Source organism: Trichoderma virens, assembly GCF_000170995.1.
Source record: "Trichoderma virens Gv29-8 chromosome Unknown TRIVIscaffold_45, whole genome shotgun sequence".
Lineage (NCBI taxonomy): Eukaryota > Fungi > Ascomycota > Sordariomycetes > Hypocreales > Hypocreaceae > Trichoderma > Trichoderma virens.
This window is the reverse complement of record NW_014013704.1, coordinates 14,072-23,054: the sequence shown is the minus strand read 5'-3', so window position 1 is coordinate 23,054 and position 8,983 is coordinate 14,072. Positions and strand designations below refer to the sequence as shown.

The 8,983-nt window shown below is 35.7% G+C and overlaps 3 protein-coding genes across 3 annotated transcripts; 2 read left to right on the top strand and 1 right to left on the bottom strand.

Annotated features, from left to right (window-relative positions):
• Nucleotides 1–2,347: 2,347 nt before the first annotated feature.
• Nucleotides 2,348–3,307, top strand: TRIVIDRAFT_151341 (uncharacterized protein; the record flags this gene model as incomplete). Its single annotated transcript, XM_014100737.1, has 1 exon — nucleotides 2,348–3,307. One exon carries the CDS (start codon nucleotides 2,348–2,350, stop codon nucleotides 3,305–3,307), a length of 960 nt encoding a protein of 319 aa, XP_013956212.1.
• A 2,610-nt stretch (nucleotides 3,308–5,917) lies between these two features.
• Nucleotides 5,918–7,333, top strand: TRIVIDRAFT_135139 (uncharacterized protein; the record flags this gene model as incomplete). Its single annotated transcript, XM_014100736.1, has 1 exon — nucleotides 5,918–7,333. A coding segment is annotated over one exon (1,416 nt), but the record flags the coding sequence as incomplete, so codon positions are not given.
• Nucleotides 7,334–7,661: 328 nt separating this feature from the next.
• TRIVIDRAFT_70971 (uncharacterized protein) lies at nucleotides 7,662–8,535 on the bottom strand (the record flags this gene model as incomplete). Its single annotated transcript, XM_014100735.1, has 2 exons — nucleotides 7,662–8,198; nucleotides 8,266–8,535. 2 exons carry the CDS (start codon nucleotides 8,533–8,535, stop codon nucleotides 7,662–7,664), a joined length of 807 nt encoding a protein of 268 aa, XP_013956210.1.
• Nucleotides 8,536–8,983: the final 448 nt, after the last annotated feature.

Sequence of the window (8,983 nt, the reverse complement as noted above, 5' to 3'; positions counted from 1 at the left end):
TTATAAAAAGTTAAAAAAAATATTATTAAAAATTAAATTATATATGTTTAAATATTAAAAAAAAATATATTTAATATATAAAATATTTTTATAATATATTATAATTTAAAAAAAAATAAAACTTTAATCTATTATTAATAACAATAATTAAAAATAATTAATATAATTATTATAAAATAATAGTTTTTTAATAAAATTAAATAATAAAAATATAATTATTATATTTAAAAAAATATATTAAAATATTTAAAATAATTTTTTAAAATTAAAAATATTTATTAAAAAATATAAATATATAAAATTTTCAATTAATATTTAATTATTAAATATTTAATAATAGTTATTTTAATTTTTATATTTAAAAATTATATAAATTAAAAAGTGTTTTAATATATATTAATATATACATATATATAATATTATATAAATAAAATAAAATTTTAAAATTATAGTTATTTTATTTATAATATTAAATTTTTATTTATTTTTTTATTTATTTTATTTATAATTTTTTTTAAAATAGTTAATTTTTAATTTTATAATAATTAAATATTTATTTTATTATTATTGATTTAATTTATTTTATATTTTATAATTATAAAATACAATGAAATTATATATATATATATTTATTTTAAAAAATTAAAAAACAATTAATAAAAAAACTATATTATAAATAATATTTTAAATTTAATATTTAATATTAAAAAAACTTTATTATTTAATAAATGTATTTAAATATTATAAATATTTAAAAATTAAATAAATTATATTTATATATTAATTATATATATATATTTATATATAAATATAAAAAAACAATTTAATTTTTATTTTATTATAAATTTAATAATAATAAAAAAAATTATAAAATATATTTTTAATATATTATTTATAAAAAATAATAAAAATAATATAAATTTTTTTTAAAAAAACTCTAATTTTTATTATTATTAATTTTTATTTAAAAATTAACATTTTTAAAGTATATTATAAAATTAAAAAATATATAAAAATTAACTTTTAAAACTAAAGCTATATTTAAAGTTTTTATTTTTTTTTTAGTAAAATTATTAATTATTAATTATACTATAAACAGTAAAAATATATAAATTAAATTTATCAACTTAATAAATTTAAATAATTATATAAATTTTATAAAACTTGTAAAAAGTTAGTAAAGTTTAATTTATAATATATTTTTTTTCTTTTACTTTCCCTATAAAAGCTTTACTTTATATTCCCCAGTAACTTAGGTAAACTATAAACCTAGATATAAAATCCCCTATAGGGCTCCTATAGTAACTCCTAAGTTAATTACAGCCTGGGTTTAAACCTAAGACCTTTATAATAGGAAGTTTAACTGTAAAGAAGTTGGCCCTTAAGGCTAAAGCTACAGCTAAAGGTTCTATTCCTTTAGTAGGGTTACCGCTAACCAATTGCGCTATAAACGGTAAAAGGATACAAATTGAACTTACTGACTGGGTAAGTTTAAGCAGCTATATAAAACCTATAGAGCTTATAGAAAGTAGGCAAAGCCCAATCCGTAATAAAGAGGGCTTATTAAATATTACTCCTTGCCTAAAAAACATTAAAAAAAATAAGTTTTGCTTATTTACAATTAGTATATAAAAGAACCTTAATTTTATTTTTAGTAACTTAAAGTACTTATAGTATAAAAGATATTTCTAATATAATAAAGTATAATTTTATATACATTATAACTTATATTTTATAAAATTATAATTATACATTTATTAATATTATAATAACGTATAATAATACTGTATATTTTACTTTGTTGTGGGGATTAAAGAAACAGTGTTAAACTTTGTGTTATTGTAAAAAAGTATATTACATTATATTAAAAAAAGCTATATTATAGTAAAAACGCACTAAATTATAGTGAAAAGGCGCTATATTATACCAAAAGGGCAATACTTACTTTTCCAAGCCCCACTCTTTTGTAATACTTCTCAAAGCTAGGAGTCATACTTAATAAGCCCTCCCTAAAGCTATTACTTTTAGAAAAATTTATAATTATATATAAAATATTAAATATTTTTTATTTTCCTCTTTTACATTATGGAATGTATAAAATGTTTTACTTTATTCCCTTTAGTTACATATTTATTCCTCCGAAAAACTAAATAGGTCCAGAGTAGTAGCTCAACCCACAAGGGTACGGACAACAATATAAATAAATAGATAGCCTAGCCTGTGCATAAGGTATAGATACGATTTGCCATACTCATTCATTAGTCACATTACACGTAGTTTAATCTGGCATCTCGACTACCTTTTGCATAGACCAACAAGCATCTCATTATATTCATTGATCTGCATTATGCCTCTCAAATATGATCCCGACTTCTTTGAAGTTCTGAAACCGCTTTTGCCCACTTTGTCGCAAGTACCACCACTGGCGGCGCACGACATCGATGGCCGTCGCCAACGGCATGAAGCACAAATTGCACAATCCAATATCCCAGAAGCCCCTGGAGTTGCTATTGAGGAATTGAAATTTCAATCGTTCGATGGAGCTCTTATCACAATTCTTCGAGTCTACCCCACGGAAGAATTCGCCAACGGCAAAATTACTCCAGCATATCTCCACGCTCACGGAGGAGGAATGATGTTCGGCGCGGCAAGAAATTACATAAATGCTCAGGCGCACACTGTTGCGGCTACGCGAATCCCCATGTTCTCAGTAGATTATCGCAAAGCACCTGAGCATCCCTACCCGACTCCCATACAAGATGCGTATGCGGCCTTGTTATGGATCCAAGAGCATGCTTCTACTTTCAACATTGATCCATCACGTATCGGCGTTACCGGAGAGTCGTCTGGAGCTGGCTTGGCAGCTGGGGTGGCCATTATGGCTCGCGACAAAGGGCTCTCCCCTCCCCTTCGTAAGCAGGTGCTCATCTATCCGATGCTGGACGATAGAAATACCACTCCTCTTCCGGATGTGGAGCAAATGGCATTTTGGAAAGTTGACGATAATCTAACCGGGTGGACTGCTCTTCTTGGAGAGCATATTGGTAAAAAAGACGTCTCGCCCTATGCCGCTCCCGCACGGTTAACTTCGGCGGAAGGGTTGCCCCCGATTTATGCAGACGTTGGAGATCTGGACATATTCAAATTCGAAATCATCGACTACGTGCAGAAATTTGTCAAGGCTGGTATCAGTGCAGAGTTTCATCTGTATCCTGGACTTCCACATGGCTGGGAGGGCTTGGCTCCAATGATACCAGCCACTATGAGAGCGGCAGCGAATCGGAACCGGGCATTACTTGATATATGATTGACCTGTGTAGCTTTCAACTGAATTGATGCGCCTCTTTTTCCTCAAGATATCGATCATAGCATTTTCTGCGTGAGATCTAGGTATCACGCGTTTAGTTCCAAGGTTGCATTATTAGGACAGCTGACCCCTCAGCTGCACTCGTCATCTATCACATCCCCAACGCCTCAAGCTAGCCATTTCATGCAAGGAAACAAGATGAGAGTCGCAACAATCTTATAATTTGGTCAATTTCACATTTGAGTCCTCTCACGTATTAGGTAAAGGACTACTATTTGACATCTTACGATATCATTTTTGAAGTATTTAACAGCTAATAAAAGCTTGACCTATGAAGCATCCATTGTCTCGGTCTGCAAGGCTTGGCTATTGATGATGTTGTTTCATATCGAGTAGTCACCGTGTAGGATATCATCGTATTATATTTGGATGCGACGAGTTGTTGTTGTTAATTCCATGTCCTTCATGGGGCTGCATATGAATACGGGATAGTCACCTCGATGACCACGGGGATATATTCCATCTGATCCCTACAGATGGACTACAATAAATTTTTCACTGGAAGACCAATATTTCTTAGACCGCTAGCCAGGGGGGCTACTAAAGCGTTTGTTTCATTCAAGCCTTCTCCGAGGCTGGTCGTTGCTCTGGTTGCTATGAGAGCTCCCCCATCTTCCCCAGCTCCAGGTGCACCAATGATCATCATTGATGCGATATATAGCTACAGTTACGCATGAACTCACGAAAAAAAGAAATACATAGGCTTTTCGAATAAAAGTTTGTCTCTAAAACCTCAATTGCCCAAGCTTTGTTGGATCCTTTCGAGAACTTCCATAATGCGACTGAGCCGGATAATAACTTTGGAGACATGAAAGACCCGTTGTCGACAAGAGTGTTCTATTTACATCTTGACAAAGTATCTGTTCTTGCGATTATGAGGCCACTTAACTGTCCCTGAACCATGGCGCTGAGGTGGGAACTATCGAAGCTTTTGCAAGGCAAAATAAAAATCGCCCGACTAGCTATAAGAAAACCAACAACAGCCAGTTCGATGCTATATTGGCTTCTGGTATGCATTTATCAACTATCTATTACACCCCTGATACACACTAAAGCCAGCATTTGTCGGTATAGTAATTGGCAGCAGAAGTCTCACAAAGGTTAGGCGGTATATAGTTGAATTCTCCTATTTGCACCATAGTATATTCCTATTTGAACTGAAGTAAGCTATGCACTGCATTGTGTAACTTGTTTGCAAAACTGCTCTAAAACCAATTATACCTTTCACTAATAAAATAATAGCTTATATAAATGAAAATAATAATTTAAAAAATTTAAGCTTTCTAAAACTTAATTTTATATAAACCTTTTTTATATGTAATCCTAATAAAGTATATAAAATATAAATATTTTAAAAAAAAAACTAGTTATTAAAAGTTTAGATTTAGATTTTTCTAAACAAAAATACTATAAGTGTTTATAATTTTATAATAATTTAAAAATATATTTTAATATATATAATATAAACATAAATATTAATTTATTAAAATATATTTTAATATTAAATAATGTAAAAAATGTTAAAATGTTTAAAAAATAACAATAATATAATATAAAATCTTCAATAATATAATATAAATATATATATATATAAAGAAAAAAAAAAAGAAATAGAAAAAAAATTAAATATTAATAAAATATATAATATATATAAATCTTTTTTTTTAAGAAAATAATAATATATAGTTTTATATAAATTACTAATTATTTTAATAATATATATATATAGTTTAATATTTAGAAAAACTCTTATATTAACTTATATAATAATGCAGAGCTTATACTAAGCTTACCATTGTAATCCTTGTTAGATGCAAAGCCGCGGAATTGTGGGCTAATCTGACGAGAACACCCCCAGCACCTCTTGGTGGGGATGGGTGCTCCTCTGTTGCTTACTGGGGGCTGAGTACCATGGGTAGATAGACCAGCATCGTAACCAGATAGAGAGATTATAAGCACAATGCTAATAAGTCTTCAACGAACTTGGAATACTCCTTGTTCCAAACTCAGAGCAGAAGAAAATTCCATCTGAGGATTGCGATATTGCAGAGTTTCAGATCTACTCATTTGAATCACTGTGCCGGACGATTATTTCAGTGGGTAAGGTAGTTTCTCTCTCTATAGTCTGTAGTGAAGTGGACAAGCCAGGGGTTACTGCTGAGGGCATCCCTCCCATTGGGGCTGACTGTCCGCAGTCTCCGATGATAAAGCAAATTAAATGTACTCGTTACTTGCATGCTGCTTTTCCTCTTTTTGAAAAGATTGTACGGAGTAGCCTAAGCATCCTCCTCTAGCAAGCTTCTTTTGCACTCCAGGTTTGCGCCAACGGTTTTTCTCAATTGTTCGTTCTATGTTTCTTCTTTCAACCGACTGGCGAAAAGTTAGTTTTGTTTATCCAATACTTTTAGCATTTCATCTTTCCTACTCTTTTTTTTTTTTAATTGCCAACTGTTAGGGATCTCCTCGACCGGCATACTTCAATCCAAGATGCATTTCTCATCCCTTGGGACGAGACTTCTCAACTTTGCCCAATCACAACCAGATTACTCACAAAAACCGATCGGGTTCAGCTGGCGCAGCAATAAGATCTTCATTGCAAGCTCGGTCGGCGCTGGCCTCTTTACTGATCTCTTTCTCTACGGTCTAATCGTCCCGGTACTGCCTTTCATGCTCGTCGATCATGTGGGCATGCCTCAAGACCAAGTCCAAGGACATGTTTCGAGCCTACTAGCAGCTTATGCCGGCGCGTCTGTCCTCACCTCTCCAATAGCCGGTGTCATTACCGACAGGTTCAGGTCAAGACGAGCACCTTTTCTGCTTGGGGTGACTTTCTTAACGGCAGCTACTACGTTGCTTGTTCTGGCGCGTACCATCGCTTTACTCATCGTCGCAAGAGCTCTGCAAGGAGTCAGTGCATGCTTTGTATGGTCTACTGGCATGGCACTACTGTTCGAGACAGTCGGAGCCGCAGATTTGGGGAAATACATCGGAGCTATCTTTGGTGTCATCTCTATTGGAACGCTATTAGCACCTATGCTCGGCGGGATACTGTACGAGAAGGGAGGCTTGGCAGCTGTTTTCATACTCGCATTTGCCATCTTGGCCACTGATTTTATTTGCCGCTTGGTTATCATCGAGGCAAAGGATGCTGAGCAGTACAACAAACTCGACTACACCAACTCATCATCTGGCGAGGACAGATTTGGTGTGGACAACGATGCAACGGAAGATGCCACCCCCGTAGATGAGGCAACGCGACTTCTCTCTACTCCGACCACGAACGATGACGAGGATCCGTACAAGATTTCACCGAATTTGCCTGCAATCTTCCGATTCATCCCAATTCTACCATGTCTTGCAGCCCCTCGTCTTATCGCAGCCCTCACCATCGCTTTTGTCCAAGCTATCTTGATTGGAAGCATCGACGCAACTGTTCCCCTTGTCTCCGAAGAATACTATGGATTCTCATCCCTCCGAGCTGGCCTGATGTTCTTGCCTATTGGTATTGCCAACCTCATTTTTGGCCCTTTCTTGGGTCGGTGTGTCGATAAACTTGGGCCTAAGATGGTGGCTGTCAGTGTGTATCTGTACCTTGTTCCCGTTCTAGCCTGCTTCCAATTCGTACACCCAGGTGGAAGACAGGAAGTAATACTATACGAAGCTTTGCTTGGCCTCGTAGGAATAGGAATGGCAGGCATGGGGGCACCGTCGATCATTGAAGCGAGCACAGTAGTAGCCAAGTATCACATGGCTAATATGGATTTCTTTGGGCCAAACGGTCCTTATGCGCAGCTGTACTCTCTGAACTTCTTCTTTTACTCACTTGGATTGGCTGTCGGTCCAGAATTAGCTGGTCACTTGAGGGAAAAAATTGGTTATGGTTGTATGAACGCAGCTCTGGCTGTCATTTGCGCTGTGGCAGCTTTGGTATGCTTCTTTTTTATTGGGGAGAAGAAGAGCAAAAGGTCAGATAGCACCAGTACATAAGATAGATAGGTATTCGCATAATAGTGGTTGAGATTGATATACCAAGTGCACACAGAAGGGCAAGTGTAATAAAAGCTGTGGGATATGCATATATCAAGGGCGAATTTCCATAGCTCCAAAGAGGTAGTATCAAGGAATAATTTCTATGTTTATTCATTTTCCCTGCAGTTTTCCCACTAAGGCAACGGTTGGTAGCCTAGTACATGTAGTCTAAATGTTCCGGCGCATAATACATGCTAAAGCTTTCTTTATCATCCATTCCGGTTGCCCCATGTCTTAAATGTTGTAATACACGAATGAAGCTCTATTAGAAATGCAGTTGCTCTGTAATGCTCCCATAGATCCGTCGCTTCTCTTCTTTCGCCGCCGATGGCCCATGCCAGGACAACGTATGAGTTCGACGCCCATCAGTAGGCGTTCTTCGCATTGACCTAAACAAGTCTGCAAAGTCCTTGCTGCCAAGCTTATCGTAGCACTTTGCAATCTCCGCGACAGTTTGATCGCTTGGTCCACGTTCGCGACGGCTGTAGATAGAGATTCCATAGGAAACGTTCAGCACACCTGTGGTGGAGGCGTCGTAGTCAACAAAATAAGGAGCGCCTTGCTCGTAAAAGTCGAAACCCCATCCTACCCAAGCAGTGTTGTCGGTTTCTGCCATAATGTCAGCAGGGATGGTGTAATTCCAAGCATAAACCTCCCCTGGAAGGGGAGTGTCGGTTCCAGGAGTGATGATAACTGTGTCGTTGTCGCCCATTTGGAAAGAATTCACATCCGCAATAACGGTTGGTTCGATGTCCGACACGAGATTGCCTTTTACCTCGCTGTGGAGAGGATACCATTCATTCTATTCAGATTCGGTCAATCGCTATTGCTTGCTCCTTACTAGCTCTCTCTGATTGTAGCCAACTCACCTGCATGTTCAGCCAGTCCCAGTAGAGCTCGATGCTTGTCCAAGCCAAAGCCCATTTGCCGTAGCCAAATCCAAAGGGAGGCTCTACCCACGGCTGTTCTACGGTAACTTGATCGAGAAAAGTTGCATTGACTGCTCTGGGAGGCAATCTGAAGGTAGCACATGGATCATCAAGCAGATCTCGAGGCGACGGAACCGACACAACCGTACCGACGGCGGTGCCAATTGCAATGCCTAAGCTTAGAAGGGATGCTGTCGTTTGAAACATCATGGTGGTGCCGCGCTCCGAAAGGGTTTTCCTCTGCTCACAAGGCAATTGAAAAGGCGCGAATGTTAGAAGTTCTCCGGTTTAACGTACGAAATAGGAGAAAGTAAACAAAGGCAGGACCTACTCTCGATGTGCTTAACATGTGCAAAGAGCTGGGGATCTACATGTAACTAGCTTGCACGTTCAGGGACGTCGTTTGTGAATCTCGCGTGAATTCGTAGGTGATCAGGGGTGATCACATGCTCTGAAAATCCTTCGTTTAGGGAACAGCTGGGCAAGTATAACCTCCCCTATTCTTAGGGGGGAAATTAGCTATTTTAAGGAGGTAAAGTATACTAAATAAATGAATTTTTAATAGCGATGCACTAACGGAAAAATACTAAGATTTTAAAATAATAAATTTAAATTAATATATTATTTTATATTAAATTGTTTTATAGAAAAATTATAT